We start from the raw sequence: 18040 nt of genomic DNA, 5'->3' as shown, positions 1-18040 counted from the left end.
ATTTGAATGAATCAATACTAACTGCTTCCACTGTCTCGCTAGTTCTTCTAAAACAGTGCATCCTCTACTTAGTGTGAGCATCACCTGGGATGTGTGTGCGTGCATGTGTATGCGTGTGTGTGGTTTGTCAATGTTAAATGTTTATGAATTTTTTCTTTGTGTTTGTTTTTACTCAGGTGCATGACGATGTGGATGGTGCACCAATTGATGATGACCATGTTGCTCCATTAGATGATGTTGATGGATTGCCAATTGATGGAATGCCACTAGATGGAGCGCCTTTAGATGATATTGATGGGATTCCTTTAAAATCAGTTGAGGATGACCTTGATGGCATGCCAAGTAAGCACATTAATAATATTGACAGAGGTGGAGTACTGTGGAGACTTGCAGATTTATTTTTGGGGATGGGTGATAATTTTTACCTAATGTTATGAATATTTGAATTTCAGATCAAAGGATTTGTTTTTGACCACAGTGATCCATTGTACATTAAATTCATAGCTCTGTTTTGAAGTAATTTGTTGTACATGTGAACCTGTAGCCATCGAGCCAGCTTGTTGTAATATGTTTTAGTGAAGGAATGCTTGTAAGATGTATTATTACTGAAGCTTCAAGGTTTACCACATGAAGTCAAGTGTGATGGTGTGAAAAACTTATTTGGATTTTTTTTTAATTCAACAGTTTACCTTTAAGAAAAAGTGTCATTTCTTTCGCAATTGCTTTCATATTTCCCAGGTTCAAATAGAAACTAAATCCGTGCCAGTTTTTGTTGCATTCAGGAACATTTACTGTCTTCTGTTATGGAACAGCATCAGAAAGGGGCAGTTCGGTAATATTTGGAGTCTCGATGGCATGGGGCCCACTTTTTTATATTCCAACCCATATTCTGTCATTCCAGAATAGAGACAAATGCACGTGCTTGTTTGAAAATGACTTCATCTCTGCCCACTGGCCTTCTCCAAAAAAAAGAATGACTTGCATTTGCCTTTCACGACCTCAGGGTGTCCCAAAGCGCTTTACAGCCAATGATGTACTTTTGAAGTGTAGTCACTTGTAATGTAGAAAAAGCGGCAGCCAATTTGCGCATAGCAAAGTCCCACAAACAGCAATGAGATAATGACCAGATAATAGGCCATCGAGCAAATGCCAGCAGGGATATAAGTACAGAGAGAAAATCTAAATGGTAATTCACTTCATGGCAGCACCTTATCAGAATTACTCCTAAAATCCTGTGGTTTAAATTAAGGTGGATCTATTTGTGGTAGTTTTCAAATTAAAGAAAAACATTTTTTTTTCTTAGTGGAGGAAATGGTAGTTATTAAAAAGGAGGAACCACTGTTAAAGATTGCTCCTTCCAAATGGGAAACCGTGGATGAATCGGAGTTGGAAGCTCATGGTATGAATTTTTAATTTACTTTTATTTTGATACAGACTAAATGCTATTATGCAGTATTTCAAACTAATCTGGCGTTTTGTTTATCAATGCTTTCATCACCTGTTGCCTGATTAGAAATTCAAGTTTTAGAATAAAGTGTTCAGAGTTCATGTTATGTTTTTCATTTAAGATAGTGATATAAGTAGCAGTATTTTAAGTGATTTAATACATCTTGTTGAGTAACTTAAATATCTTCTCAAATTTTGAAGAAGTTTGTAGATGATGGCATAAAGCTAACAGCTCAAGGACATTTTGTAATTAGCCAATTGGGGATATTACAGTTTTTATCAAGTGAATAATCTGTAGGGTGAAAATAGAGTTAAAGCTAATAATTCATAAATTTTCAAAAAAAATTGGTATTGTTCCTGTAGCTGTCATTTGTTCTGTTTCTAAAGTGAAATGATTTAAAATGCACAAATTGCTGAGTTTCCAGTAACCATGTGAGGCACGTCACTCTTTCACTAAACAATTCTGCTTTTGCTTATGAAGAGTAAAAGTGTAAATTTTACTTTTGCAGCAATTACCACGTCAAAATGGGATCTTCTTGACCATCGGGAGTCAGAAGAAAAGATTGAGATTAAGTGAGTTGCTTCTAACTACTTTTATTATGGGTTAATAACCATTTTACTTGTTAGCGTGCGCTACCAAGTTGCTCAGAAGCAGAGTAGTAGGTGCCTATTAATGCAAGTTCAATTTTTTTTTGACCGTTTGCGAAGAATAAATTGGTTTCCCACCCACCCCCCAAATCAAGTTGGATTACAAGTTATTTACTTGTTAAATATACAAATGTAGCCATTTTCTGGATGCATTAAAGTAGATTCTTAATTTCAGATCTTAATGTGTGTTTTATGTCACTTTTGTTACTTTGACTTGACTTACAAAATGATTGCTTTCTAATTAAGTTGCACATAGTAGCTGATGATTCAGATTTGAATTGGCAGAAGTGCCCGAATTAGAAAAATAAGACACAAATTCAGTTTTCAAAATTTGGTGCTCAAGACTAGAACAGACAGCACCGTAACACGTTTGTATAACATTCCTTTGACCGTTACATCGAGTCTACAGCACAGAAACAGGCCACTCGGCCCAACTAGTCTATGCCGGCGTTTATGCTCCTCGCACCCCTCTTCATCTCATCCTATCAGCATACCCGTCTATTCTTTTCTCCCTCGTGCTCAACTAGCTTCCCTTTAAATGCATCTATGCTATTTGCCTCAATTACTCGTCGTGGTTTCACTTTCTTACCATTCTTTGGGTAAAGAAGTTTCTCCTGAATTTCCTATTGGATTTATTAGTGACTATCTTATATTTATGACCTCTAGTTTTGGACTCTCCAACAAGTGGAAACATTTTCTCTATGTCTACCTTATCAAACCCATCATTATCTTAAAGATCTCTATCAGGTCACCCCTCAGCCTTCTCTTTTCTAGAGGAAAGATGCCAGCTTGTTCAGCCCTTCCTGATCAGTATATCCTCTCTGTTCTGGTATCATCCTTGTGAATCTATTTTGCACCTTTTCCGATGCCTCTATATCCTTTTTATAATAGGGAGACTGGAACCGTGTGCAGTGTAGCCTAACCAAGGTTCTATACAAGTTTAACATAACTTCTCTGCTTTTCAATTCTAGACATGAACCCCAGTGCTTGGTTTGTCTTTTTATGGCCTTACTAACCTGTGTCGCTACTTTATGATTTGTGTATCTGTACCCCATAATCCCTTTGCTCCTATACCCCATTTATCCAAGCAGTATGTGGCCTCCTTATTCTTTCTACCAAAATGCACCACCTCACACTTATATATTGAAATTCATTAGCCAATTAGACACCCATTCTGCAAGTTTATTAATGTCGTCTTGTATTTTGTCACATTCTTATTTTGTATTAACTGCACCCCTCAATGTAGTATCATTTGCAAATTTTGAAATTGTACTTTTGATTCCCCAGTCCAAATTGTTAATGTAAATTGTGAACAACAGTGGTCCCAGCACCGATCCCTATGGAACACCACTTCCCACCTTTTGCCAGCCTGAGTAGCTACCCTTAACCCCTACTCTCTGTTTTCTGTTCTGTAGCCAGTTGGCTATCCATTCTGACTCCACATGCCCTGACCTTAGGCATGAGTCTACTATCTGGTACCTTAGGGACAAAGGCCTTTCGAAAATCCAAATATATTACATCTACTACATTATCCTTATCCACTCTTTCCACTACTTCGTCAAAGAATTCAATAAGGTTGGTCAAGCATGACCGTCCCTTTTGAAATCCGTGTTGACTACTCTATTTTATTTTCAATTTCAAGATGTTTTTCTGTTAGATCTTTGAGTAAAGATTCCAGTATCTTTCCTACCACTGAAGTTAAGTTAACTTGTCTATAGTTCCCTGGACTTGTTCTCTCTCCTTTTTTAAATATATGGAATGACATTAGCTGTCTGCCAGTCCTCTGGTACCATTCCCTTTTCTAATGAATTTTTATATATGCACGTCATAGTACCTCTGCTATCACCTCCCTAACTTATTTTAATATGCGTGGATGCAATCCATCCGGACCAAGGTTTGATTCTCTCTAAGTACGATTAATTTTATCAATTACCTCCCCTGTTTCTATGCTTAATATCTTTTTTGATCTCTTCTAATGTCATGTCTACCTTGTTAGTCTCCCTGAGGCAAAGTAACTTCAATATTTCTGCCATTTTGCTGTAATTACCTGTGACTTTATCAAAGCACGTCCCTTAGTGGCCCAATCCATATCCTGATTTTTGTTATTTGTGTCTGTAGAATACTTTATTATTGCTTTTTATATTCCTTGATAATCTAATTTCATAGCTTCTCTTTGCTTTCCTAATTGTTTTTTGAACTTCTTTCCTAACCTCTTCATATTCCCTTTTGTCACCCTTTCCTTTATTGTCTTTGTACTTAGTGTGTGCCTTTTTGTTTAGTTTCAATTTTACCCTCATCTCTTTATTCATCCATGGTGTTTCATTATTGGCTAGTTTGTAGTTTTTTAGAAAAATATATTTCTCCTGAACTCTTGATCACCGTTTTGAATATTTCCCATTGCTGCTCTGTCTCTGTCAAAATCTTTTTCCAGTTTACCTTCCCTAGTTCCATTCTCATCCCCATCAAGTTAGTTTTGTTCCAATCTATTACTTTCATCTTTGTGTTGCTTATATATTTCTCGATCATTATTTTAAACTTATTATGTTATAATTGCTATTGCCTAGATGTTCCCCTACACTTATCTGTTCTGGTTCATTTCTCATTACTAGATCCAGCAGTGATTCCTCTCTTGTTGAACTTCTCACATATTGCATACAAAAGGAGTCCTGAACACACTGTAAAAACTTAATTCCCTTTTCCTACCTCTTGCCAATTTATTTGGGAATAGTTGAAATCTCCCATGGTTATTATTCAATAACTGTTACTCATTTCATAGATTTGCCTACATATTTCTTCCTCCACTTCCCTTCCACTATTAGGTGGTCTGTAGAATTTACCTATTAATGTGGTGATCCCTTCTTATCCTTTATCTCAGTCCATATGGATTCTGTTTCTATCTTAATCTTAGTTATGTCCCTTTTCTCTACTGCCATTATGTTGTCTCTAATTAGTACAGCTACCCCGCCCCCCCCTTCTTCCTTCCCTATCCTTTCTAAATACGTTATACCCTGCAATATTTAACTGCCAGTCCTATTCTTTATGTAGCCGTGTTTCAGTTATCTCTAATATATCTGGCTCTTCGCTACAAATTATTGCCTCCAGTTCCCCAGTTTTGTTTCGGATGCTGTGCCCATTGTTGTACAGGCAATTTAATTTGTTTTTATTAATTGTTCCCCTCACTTTATTTTTAACAGTCGTTTTATGCTTATGTTCTATAACTATTTGTTCCCTGACCGTTTGTTACCCTTATTCCTTACCGTGGTCTGAAAGAAACTCTCATCTCCTATATCCTTTATCTTTAGACTTGGTGTTATTTTCACCAAATCCTTTCCCCCATCTTACTAGTTTAAAGTTCTATCCACAGCCCTATTTATCCTTTCCACTAGGGCACTGGTCCCATTCCGATTCAGGTGGAGCTTGTCCCAACGGTTCAGCTCCTTCCTGTCCCAATACTAGTGCCAGTGACCCATGAAATGGAACCCTTCCTTCCCGCACCAATCTTTCAGCCACACATTCACCTTCCTGATCTGCCTATCCCTATGCCAGTTAGCACGTGGCTCGTGTAGTAATCCCGAGATTACCACCCGTGAGGTCCTGTTTTTTTAATTTAGTTCCTAACTTCTGATATTCCCGTAGCAGGATCTCCTTCCTTTTCTTCCCTATGTCATTGGTTCCAACATGGACCCTCCTTTCCAAGTTCCTCTCCAGTTGCTGAGATATCCTTTACCTTTGCACTACCCTCATGGACGCTCTGTCGCGACTGAAGAGGACGCTACCTATCCCCCTAATTATCGAATCCCCTATGACTATAACCTTTCTATTCTGCTCCCCCCCCCCGTACTGCCTCTTGCTCCACGGTGCCATGGTTAGCATTCTGACTCTCCGCTCCACAGTCTGCATCCTTATCCTCACAGATAGCAAGTACATTGTGCCTGTTACATAGGACCAGTGTCTGCAGGACCTCCTTCTTTATCTCCCCCATGTTCCCCTTACCTTGTTGACTGATGTCACACTTACCCTTTCTTGCACCAGTGCTTCTCTCTGAGGTGTGACTGTCCTCTGGAGAAAACTATCCAGATATTCCTCCCCCTCCCTTATTTGTCAGAATGTCTCTACTTTGAGCTGGAGTGACTCAGGCTGAGACATTTCCTGCAGATGTGGCAATCCGGGACGTTCTCACTGTCCACAAACTCCCACATATATTTATTTATTAATTAGCTAGCTAGCAGTAATTTATATCTAGGACTAATAGAATCACTTGAGGTCTGTTATTAATTAATTGATGGATTAGTTTGATTTTAAATTAATTAGTAATTAATTACTCTGACTATTAATTATTTATGTATAGCAGGTACTTTTTTTTACTGCAAATTGGATCCCTTTAATGTTGGGCTAATTTAACCTTGTTGTTTTAACAGGGTTAAGATAGAAGACTGTCACGTGACTATAATGAACATTCATCTGTTAATAGCATCTGTAGTGATTTCTATCCTAGTCTTGACAATCTCCTCCATGTACTATGGGAGTTGGCCCTGCTTTTCCATGGGAAGCACCATAGGGTCAAAGACCCCTTACACATTGGTTAGAGGTGGCACCCAAGTCACCTCTTTCAACACCAAATAATGATGCCTCCCATGCATTGTTGGTGCAGTTGCTCCTCCTTTCTGATCTTGCTTTCAAAGTTTAACGTTGTTTTCAAGTACTGTTTGTTTTTGTGTGTGTGGCTGTGCCAGTAGATGTTCAAAATATCAAGATTCAAGTGATGTACCAATTTTGCAGCAGCATTCACCATTGCCAAGCTTCATTGGCCTGTCATCAAAGCACACTGTGAATGTATGTTGAATTCACCTTGACTTGTCAGCCTATACGTAACTGGACTGATTCTAATGTTGGGAGAAAATGGAGAAGCCCGAATCTGCTGCAGGCCCTAGTCGTGGATGTTGGGCCTGCAAACTTGACAGATTGCAAATCCTGGAGCTTTCTGCATGTTGTTCTGGATTCAATCAACTCAGTATCCCTGATAGTTAACAAACTCCGAAGGCTGATAACCTTTGAGAAGCCTATAGTTCAGTCATCAAGTCCTGGATTGTACTAATTTAGGGCGTGATTATTTCTTGGTCATTTAGGAATGGATATCGTCAAGTTGCCTATTTCCACATTACTGAGAGTAGCAGAATTATCTCTCCAATGGACACATTCCCTGCTGCTTACAGGATTTGGAATCTAATAAGGACTGAGGATGTCTGCTGTGATGAAGCCTATCCTTGGTCCATTCACTTCTGTTTGCCTGAACATCATGATCCCTCAGAGTCCTGTCTCAGATATTTCACTATTGGTGCCAACCTGTAGAGGTCCTTCACTGCAAGCTACAATAGACACTCTAGTTTTAGGTGTGCAGTCTATTACCGAGACAATGCTGATGAGCTGTTATACTTGGCTACTTGTCTCAGGTCTGTCTGCGAAGCTGCAAACCAAGCAACTTGAAAATACACTTTGATGCCAGTAGGCTTTTTGGTGATTCATTTAAGGTCCTGTTAGAGGGCTATCCTTGTCAGGCTTGGTGGGTGGACCCATTGCATTTATTTTGTGCCCAAAAAAGGAAAATCTCTCAAGATGTTTAAATCGGAGAGTTGATAAAGTACTTGCATTTTGACCTGGGATTGGCTGGATTCAGAAAAGTAGTCCATGTGGGGACCCTGCACTGACGCCTTGGCAGCCAAGTCACCAGTCTACTTCACTGGGATAACAAAAGAGGCTCAGGCATGTCAGGAAAGGAAAGGATTTTATTTCTGAATTTCATTGTTCCAAAGTTCTTGGTACTTCCTTCTTATTGCAGACCTGTGATCACTGAACAAAGTGCTTGAAAGAAGTTTAAGATGTTTCTACTCATTTTGTAGTTTCCGGTACATTAACTAATGTTGATGGATCTTTGGAATGCCTACTTTTGTATGAAAGTTTGATGAAAGATGAGATAGCTCAAAGATTTTAAATACAGCAATCTAGTGCGTTCTCTGTGTTGCTCATGAACTTTGACAAATCTCTTCTGGCAGACTTGTTCTCGATTGTTTGGTATAGAGTTCTAACCATTGATTTATTACCATAATGTAAACACTACTGGTTTACAGGAAGCTTTCCATTAAGAAAAGCCTAAAATGTCAAGTGGAAGAAAATTGTTCTCTGGTATTCATCCAAACATCTGTGTCGCTTTATTTTGTGGAGTTCTTCCCAGCATGTGTTGAATCTGAAATCAAACTCTATCAAAGTGCATAATGTAATTTCTTTTCCAAGAGATTAATTTGGGGAATACTTTCTATTTTCTGGGTAGTAAAGAAATTTGTCTAATCCAAGTGATTTTTATTGGGGCCTGAATTTAATTTCCCATAAAACATATATCTTCTTTTCAAACTTATATATTCTAAGGATACTAAATTATTTTCATGAAAAACTGCAGACACAGTAACGTTGATGTCAGTTGAATGAATTGGGGTGTCCAAGGCAGTGGAACTCAGTTGTTACTGGATGCAGATCAAGCAGTCCTTGGACCTCATTGGAAATCCTTTCTCAAGGTTGCATAAAATTTAAAATACAACTAGAAATGATTCCCCCTTTCTATCCATTACTAAATAAACTTGTGCATCTAATATTTAGATGCCAAATGAGTATATTATCTTATTCACTGGGACAGAAATAAGCCTATTTGTCTGACATGGGCAGCTTTTTGAATCTTATGGGGCAGCACCATTAGCAATGGTGTTTTTAAACAGGTTAACAGAATGGCTTGTTGAATGTCTTCTCCATTTACACTCCTGGATGAGAAACCTTCAGGAAAGGTCAGGATACCACTTGATATACTTCTACATCTTGGGCTAATCACAAGAATATCCTAGGAAACCTCTGCAGAGATGCTATGACAAGATTTCTCACACTTTCGCCATATACTATGGTTTGAATCTAATATCCAAGACTGATCTGTGATTTGGCAGATCTATTCTTACTGTAGGTCTTTTGCCTAGATCAGAATGGTCATCCTTTTAGCTACTACTAGGGACATCTAGGGCTCAATTTTAAACCTAAATTGTGGGGGCGGGGGCTGCAAAAATTGAAGAAATGCAGAGCGGGTTCGGAAGCTGGCTCCAACCCGCTCACTTCCAAGTTTCCCACAGATGTACCTGTGTGCATGCGGGCGTCCCGAATCCGGAAGTTAAAGCCGGCGGGATGATAGTTAAAGAACCAAATGTACTTCATTGAGGTACTTAAGGCATTTTACTTGTGACATATTAGGTAGTTAGAACGATTTTTAACTTAGCTGGGCAGCTTTCCCACAGCTTCTGATAGGCGTGGAAGGGCCGGATCAGGCAAAAAAGATACTAAATAAATTAAATAACAAACCATTGCACAAAGTTAAAGCACAAAATCAACCTACCTTTCCACCCTGCTCTGATGTCTCCCTCTCCAATCTCCCCCTCTTCCCCCACCCACCCCCTGATCTCCCCTCTCCCCGGCCGCCCCCCTCCCGATCTTCCTCCGTTTCAGCGCTGGATGACGTCTCTTTCTCGCTCTCTTTCCCTCCCCCCACCCACCCCCCGGGCGTTGCAGCTCCTGTCGGCAGCCAGCCAGTCAATCAGGCTGGCTGCTGGACGCGAAACCTCGAAAGAACTTTAATCACTGTCAGTTACATTGCGATCGTGTCGGAAACGGTAAGTTTTTTTTTATTCAGGTTTGCCATGCGCATCTTCACACACCGCCCCCCGCCAACCCACCACCATTTCAAAATTGAGCCCCGATAGTTTGCAGAGGATGCAGTAACAGAAACTAAAGTTAGGTTGCTTGCCTTGTAGAGTCTCCATAGAGTGGGAGCTTGTCCACATGCCAGGACCCTCCCAGTCAGTCCATCTCCTTTTCTTCAGAGATTGGCATGCTTCTTTGTAGTTATGTTATAACATTCATTATGAATATTAATTGGTTCTTATGGTTTAAAGAACAACTGAAAAACATCTGAGGGAAACGCTTCCATACGGTGCAAGGGGTGGGGGGATGGTGGGGAGGGGGAGTTGTTTTTGGGGGGGGCAGTGTTTGAGCAGTATATTTACAATTTTAGTCAATCCATATCAGCTGCCTTTCTTGATTACAGTATTTTCTTATATTTCTAGTGTGTGCTAATCAATGCCGTAGTACATATCCATGTAAACACAACCATTCTAGTGTTAACAGGTATACCTTTGGAGATCTCTTGATGCTATCTGCACTTTTGCCTATACACAGTTGTGTGCATTGCAACCATTAACTTCCAAAAAGCAATTAATTCTAAGTGTTTCTGGTTTACAGGGAGGAAGTAAAAGAGGAATCGGAGGAGGAGGAAGATGATGGTACAGTATCGGAAGAGTCATTCGTACAGAAAGAAGAGCCCGGAGATTTAAAATCTCAAAAAATGTTAGAAATGTCTGAAGAGAAACGTGCCAAACTGCGAGAAATTGAGGTAAGTGCTGAAATGTACTTGTACTAAACCTTGGGTGTGTTTTAATAGATTGTTTTTTGCAGCAAATCAATAAGAAATGTTATTTGAAAATGTATAGTTCATTTGGAGAATCAGTTTAGTAATGGCGGGGCTGTATTTCATCACTTTATCATTGTTTTCAAAAGCTAAGTCTTGTGTAGATATAGAATGATGGATGTGGAGCTTAAAGTCTGTGAAGGTGTCTGAATATAGAACCCAAGTAGTTAAAGGGGAACAGTATTCTGTTGAATTGTCAAGTAGTTCTAAATGTTGCAGCAGTAGATAACTTGCCTTGAAGTAAGACATTAATTGTTCACTGTTCTGAACTACGTACAACTGTGTTGTAGCTAGCCCAGTATTCAAATACCCTCTATGTTAGCAGCTGTGTTAACGCCTCCATCTAGCGACACAACTGTATGTATTTCTGCTGGTATAGCAACAAGTGGCAGCTTATGAATAAATTAGGAATAGGAGACCATTTTATCAATTTTGTTATCTTATCTTTCCTGCTTGCTTTCTCCAATTGCTACTACCTTGCATGTGTTTGCAATAAAACATTTGTTCCCTCTTATTCAAGACAGTGAGCAACTTGGAGGATGCTACTGCGAGGCAAGGCTTTTCCAGCTCTTCACATACTGTGAACTGGTCCAGTAGCTCTGCCTTCCAGGTGCATCTTGAAATGTATCTCGCTGAAAGAGCAAGGGGGAGGAACAATACGTTATAGACTTCTAGCCTCATTGGGTGACCAGATAAAGGAAACTTGGCAGCAGATTGGGTGGAGTAAGGGGAATGGACTTGTCTGGATGTCTCATATTGCAGCTATGTGCCAAGACCATGCTAATTTGAGATTTATTAACAATTTTTGAACCAGGTGCTCTGGATAATGTATTCTGCTTGATTACATTTTTTATGGGAATTGCATTGATGTTAGTGAAAATAAATTGGAATATTACAATGATTTTCTACAGTGTGGTTGCAGCAAGTTCAAAATATTGGAAAGAGGATTTTTTATCCCATAAACAAACTTGTTTTCCTTTTTTTTAAATGACAAATTTGTTTTAAACTGATAACTTTTATTTCTTTTTTGTTAGTTAAAAGTAATGAAATTTCAAGATGAATTGGAATCGGGTAAAAGGACTAAGAAATCGGGAATGACTTTTCAACAGCAGGTTGAGCATTATAGAAGTAAACTTTTACAAAAGGTAAGATAGTTAACTGTAGTTGGCTGGTTTCCTGAAGTTGAACACAGAATCAACAACTGGCTTTCTGCACAGTGTTACATTGAATTACATAGAATTTACATCACAGAAACAGGCCATTCAGCCCAAGTGGTCTGTGCTGGTGTTTATGCTCCACATGAGCCTCCTCCCACCCTATTTCATCTAACCCTATCGGCATATCCTTCTATTCCTTTCTCCCTCATGTACTTCTTTAGCTTCCTCTTAAAGGCTTCTATGCTATTGGCCTCAACTACTCCATGTGGTAGCAAGTTCAACATTCTAATATAAGATCAGAAATGGGGATGCTCGCTGATGATTGCACACTGTTCAGTTCCATTCGCAACCCCTCAGATAATAAAGCAGTCCGTGTCCGCATGCAGCAAGACCGGGACAACATCCAGGCTTGGGCTGATAAGTGGCAAGTAACATTCGCGCCAGACAAGAGCCAGGTGATGACCACCTCCCCATGATACTCAACGGCATTACCATCACCGAATCCCCCACCGTCAACATCCTGGGGTCACCATTGACCAGAAACTTAACTGGACCTGTCACATAAATACTGTGGCTACAAGAGCAGATCAGAGGCTGGGTATTCTGCGGCGAGTGACACACCTCCTAACTCCCCAAAGCCTTTCCACCATCTACAATGCACAAGTCAGGAGTGTGATGGAATACTCTCCACTTCTCCACTTGCCTGGATGAGTGCAGCTCCAACAACACTCAAGAAGCTTGACACCATCCAGAACAAAGCAGCCCGCTTGATTGGCACCCCATCCACCACCCTAAACATTCACTCCCTCCACCACCGGCGCACAGTGGCTGCAGTGGCAACCCACAACCTCTACCACCTAGAAGGACAAGGGCAGCAGGCACATGGGAACAATGCCACCTGCACCCTCCAAGTCACAAACCATCCTGACTTGGAAATATATCGCCGTTCCTTCATCGTCGCTGGGTCAAAATCCTGGAACTCCCTTCCTAACAGCACTGTGGGAGAACCTTCACCACACGGACTGCAGCGGTTCAAGAAGGCAGCTCACCACCACCTTCTCAAGGGCAATTAGGGATGGGCAATAAATGCTGGCCTTGCCAGCGACGTCCACATCCCATGAACGAATAAAAAAAATTTTTTTTACTCCAAAGAATTCAATAAGGTTTTCAAGCATGACCATCCCTTTTGAAATCCATGTTGACTATTCTTGATTATATTTTCGGTTTCTAGATGTTTTTCTATTACATCTTTGAATAAAGATTCCATTATCTTTCCTACCACCGACTTTAAACCAACTGGTCTATAGTTCCCTGGACTTGTTCTATTTCCCTTTTTAAATATAGGAATGACATTAGCTGTCATCCAATCCTCTGGTACTATTCTCTTTTCTAATGAATTTTTATATATATGTAATAGTGCCTTTGCTATCTCTTGCCTAACTCTTTTAGTATGCATGGATGTAAACAGGAGTTTTATCTGCTCTAAGTTTAACTAGTTTATCAATTATCTCCCCCCTTTCTATCTTAAATGTCTTGATATCTTTTTTGATGTTATAAATCAATTGTAATATCGTAAAGGAATAAGAAACTGTAAATGACTAAAGGATAGAGGGCAGAGTCAAAGTTATCAAAGCAATAGTTCCTGCGGTATCATGATTTTATTTTTATAACTCAGGATGCATGATTGTGTTAATAAAATTTGGTAACCTGAAAAGAAAATGTTATTGCAGTTCTAAGTTTACATTTCATATTAAGGCTAAATACTTGCATAAAGATGAGACCAAAAAAAGCTTAATTTTTTTTCTGTATAGGAAAAGGAAAAAGACCAGGATAAAGAACAAGAAAAAGAAGGCGGGGATCCTGAGAGAATAAAAGATACAAGCAAAGAGAAAGACAAGAAGGAGAAAGATAGAATTGAAGAACGGGGCAAAGACCGAGACAGAGAAAAAGTCAAGAGTAAAGATAAAGACAAGAACAAGGTGAAGAACAAAGAAAAGGAGCGCAGTAAAGATCGAGCACGGATTAAAGAGAAGCACAAAGAAAAAGGGAATTCCTTGTCTCCCTCCAGGTGAGCAAATATAAGAAACAGTAACATGGAAGAATTCCAGTGATGTCTGAAATCCAACTAAAATTGAAATAGTTCGCAGACCCTCTCACTTTCCACCAAATTTCACATAGTGCCTAGAAATCTGCAATTGAGCTTTTATTCACACCCCCAATTTTTCATCCATTAGTTTAGCCAAATTGATCCAAAAAGTTCTATGGCATTCTCTCACTGTTTGACCCATGGAATAAGTTGCATGAAAAGATGTACTTTTAGCCCCATTCCTGCGATCAGTTGTTTAGCTGTTGCCTTGAAAATTCACTCAATCGGGATTTTAATTCTTATAGTGAGACTTCTCATTTACATTAAAAAGTCAAGTAAAGTGTGGGCATCTCAATTTATGCAACTTAATTCAGAATTTAGACCAATTGAGTGTGAATCTCACACTGATTTAGAGCACCATCCTTTAACTTATGGAACTTGATCTGGGATCGAGACTGAAGAGGATGAAAGTTTGCAGCTGCTGTTGACCACAAGGTTGTTCTGAAAAAAAGTTGGGCAGTCTCAACTTAGCTTCTAGTAAGCATAGAGTCCTCAGCATTAAGTTGCCTGTACTAAGCATTGACTATCAGAATCTGTATCTGCTATTGGCAGAAGAGGTGTTTGTCCCACTGACTGCATCTAGATTGGGGAGGACTTTTTATAGAATTAGGCAGGTGCTTAAATTTTGGGCAGAAGAAGCTGCTGATCACTTTCCTTTGTCTCAATTTAAGGATGGGCCCAACTTATGATCAGGACTTCCAGTGATTGTATAACTGTGGTGTCCTGTCACTACAGATGTATCCTTCACTTGAATTTTATTGGTATAACACAGACATTGCCCATTGGTGAAGTCACACATTAGTAGGTTAAGGCTCAAAACTGTTTGACTCTTAGTTTAAACCAAACACACAAACACTTAAGTTTCTCAATAAAAGCGGGGTCAATGGGGAAGCATTAACCCAAGAGGCATCTCCGTAGCCCAGAACATAGCATGGAAAGAGGTTTGTTTTAATTCAAATTCATCTTGTTAGTGGAAAAGAAAGAATACGTAGTAAGAAGATTAAGATCAATAGATTTTTGGACACTAAGGGAATCGAGGGATATGGGGATAGAGCGGGAAAGTGGAGTTATTTCCACATAACTAAAGTCCCTCATCCCTGGTACCATTCTAGTAAATCTCTTCAGCACCCTCTCTAAGGCCTTGACATCCTTCCTAAAGCGTGGTGCCCAGAATTGAACACAAAACTCCAGCTGAGGCTTAACCAGTGTTTTATAAAGGTTTAGCATAACTTCCTTGCGTTTGTACTCCATGCCTCTACTAATAAAGCCCAGGATCCCATATGCTTTTTTGACAGCCTTCTGAACTTGTCCAGCCACCTTCAAAGATTTGTGTACAAAGACCCCCAGGTCTCTGTTCTTGCACCCCTGTTAAAATTGTACCATTTAGTTCATATTGCCTCTCCTCATTCCTCCTACCAAAATATATCACTTCACACTTCTCTGCGTTAAATTTAATCTGCCATGTCTGCCCGTTTCACCATTCTGTCTATGTCCTTCTGAAGTCTGTTACTATCCTCCACATTGTTTACTACACTTCCGAGTTTCGTGTCATCTGCAAACTTTGAAATTATGCCCTCTATACCCAAGTCCAAATCATTAATGTATATCAAAAAGAGCAGTGGTCCTAATACTGTTCCCTGGGGAACATCACTCTATACTTCCCTCCAGTCTGAAAAACAGTTGTTCACCACTACTCTCTGCTTTCTGTCCCTTAGCCAATTTTGTATCCATGGGCTTTAATTTTGCTAACAAGTCTATTACTTTGAATTATTGAACAACATAATTATTAGCATACATTTTGCAACCTTTAGGAAAAAGCGGTGGAGCCTGGGCATTAGTGTAAGCATCTTAATGTGTTTGGAAATACTTTTACGTTTGCAATGTGTTTCAGGAAAAGGAGGTGTACAAGCTCACCAAGTCCCTCAAGAAGCATCAGATGTGAAATATCTGTGTCTCCTTGGTCTGAGAGGTCACAGCTAAAAGAAAATACCCTGTCTAGGTCTCCATCCCCAGCATATAAAGATTCCCCAAGGCAGAGTAGCAAGCGGAAAAAAAGGTGGGTACATTTATCAGTGAAGGAAATGTAAAAAGGTATACTTTACAACTGGTTGGATGACTTGCCATGAAATATGTAGAGTTTTTTTTTAGCATGTGGGCGAACTTGTGGAAATTTACACCAAATTAGTTTCCAAATGGATCTGTCAATACACAGGATTCTAATTTCAGTTTAGCTCTTCTGCTAGGCATTTTTACACCTACACTTATTTATCTCAATTTTTTGGTAGATCTTGGTCACGATCTAAATCTCCTAAAAAGTCAAAGCATTCTCGCTCAAATTCTCCGAAGAAATCAAGACGATCGAGGTCACGCTCAAGGACTCCTCACCGGTCTCACAAAAAATCAAAGAAGAGCAAACGCTGACAATCCATTAGGTTTGTTACTGCGCTGTTATGTACATAAAGGATGATGCAGCATTTTTTTTGTACTTTGTTTTGCCCCTTTGTTACTCTCTTCCATTTGTTTTATAGATGGAATAAATATTTGCTTTTGTATTTGGATAACTGCAACTCATGTTTAAAATGGGAATGTGATTCAGATCTGAAAATGGTAATCAGTTAGAAACCATTTGTGTAACTGTTGTTCTTGCCAATGTAAAGAATTCATCTCTGCACCCTTGCCTAGTTTTGCTTTTGCTTCAATACACGTGTTGTGGTTTTTTATATATAACATACAGAGATAAAGAGCTGCAGGGCCAGTATTTTTGTTTTGTTTTGTGACCCATATAAGCATCTCTGTGTTCAATTTCTGTAATTATCGCAACATGTAAATAAAGTTTTGTGGCTCCTTTCTCTGAGGTTCGTTATTTTGAGTATTAAATAATAGCATTACAACTTAATTGGATCCAAATAGTTTTATCACGGGTGTTTGCTTTTCCTGCCCATTTTTTTGAGAGTGGATTCATGTTCTTTGTGGGGTATGCACCATCTGCGACCGAAAGAAGGGCAGGTAGCCTAGGCCCTCGATGCTTCCAGTACCACTTCGAGCTGCTGCCAGGGAGGACTCCATTCCAATTTTCCCACCTTGTATCAGCACAGCTGGAATTGGGAAGCTTAGTGTGAGAAATCGAACCTATGTTCTCCCATTGCTATGGCCGTGTACCACTGTGGTATTATGAGTGCCCTGTTAGAATTTGTGCACAATTTAGAAACCGTCAACTTCAAAGGTATGTTATAGCTGTGTAAATACATTAGGGAGCATTCTAGCCTTTCATATACAACATGCCATCTTGTCATTGCTTGTAAGGACATGGTTCTTATAGTTTTATATGCCTTAAAAGAGTGTATTAAGCTGAATTACCACAGTGATGAATGTTACAGTGGGAGATGCGCATATACTGACTTTCTCCGTTAACCCCTCATTACAGAATTTTATGCTTTAACATTGTTGGCCTGGGAATGGACATTATAACTAAAATTCAATCTGATGCAACATCCTGGAAGTCATGTTTTTTTTGGCAGCATCTGATCCTTTGCAGCCATTCCTGAACCCATTTGTTAGCTCCCAGCCTGTACCAAAAATTGTTTTGAGATTAATTTCCTGTGTCTGTAGTTCAAGTAACATTTTTGAGGGAAAAGTTAATTTATGCTTACTTAAGTTTTGCAAAGTAGTAGGTAGCTTTTAAGACCCTCTTCCAGCACTAGCCCAGTTCTTGTCTGATTTTGACTAAAATGTCAATTATATTCTCTTCCTTTGGAGAGATTCTTCACTTGGATTTGGTGCATTCTCAGTTTGAAACTCTTGAGACAGAGAGGCCTGGCCAATAATCAGAATTTTATTCCTATGCTATTTGTATGGTTACACTCATTGAACTTGTCTTTATATATGTTGCACCTATATCAATTAGTTTGCCTCATCATGTTCAGAATTACTACATTTTTTGATTTTATTATGCAAATAGTCTTCAGTATAATCAATATAATTTCTTATATGAAGCATTCTGATGTCATGCTGCTTGATAAAGAATTTCTTCATAATATACATATTCATTGTATGCATAAATCCCCTGACCTCAGCACTGAACAGCAGCCTTTC

At 39.2% G+C, this 18040-nt stretch overlaps 1 protein-coding gene across 6 annotated transcripts in view; it reads left to right on the top strand.

The window, feature by feature from the left end:
- LOC137332854 (U2 snRNP-associated SURP motif-containing protein-like) overlaps positions 1-16795 on the top strand; it is a 59018-nt gene extending 42223 nt beyond the window's left edge. For all 6 annotated transcript variants that reach the window (XM_067996813.1, XM_067996812.1, XM_067996811.1 and 3 more), the window contains 8 exons: positions 177-342; positions 1304-1399; positions 1956-2019; positions 10420-10570; positions 11680-11790; positions 13614-13870; positions 15840-16004; positions 16234-16795. In XM_067996813.1, coding sequence (XP_067852914.1) covers positions 177-342; positions 1304-1399; positions 1956-2019; positions 10420-10570; positions 11680-11790; positions 13614-13870; positions 15840-16004; positions 16234-16369 — 1146 coding nt within the window. In that variant the 3' untranslated portion in view covers positions 16370-16795. The remainder of the gene's footprint in view (positions 1-176; positions 343-1303; positions 1400-1955; positions 2020-10419; positions 10571-11679; positions 11791-13613; positions 13871-15839; positions 16005-16233) is intronic.
- Positions 16796-18040: the final 1245 nt, after the last annotated feature.

Source organism: Heptranchias perlo, chromosome 15 (assembly GCF_035084215.1).
Source record: "Heptranchias perlo isolate sHepPer1 chromosome 15, sHepPer1.hap1, whole genome shotgun sequence".
In the NCBI taxonomy this organism is placed as follows: domain Eukaryota; kingdom Metazoa; phylum Chordata; class Chondrichthyes; order Hexanchiformes; family Hexanchidae; genus Heptranchias; species Heptranchias perlo.
Note: the sequence above shows the minus strand (reverse complement) of the source record. Positions and strands in the feature narration are given on the sequence as shown.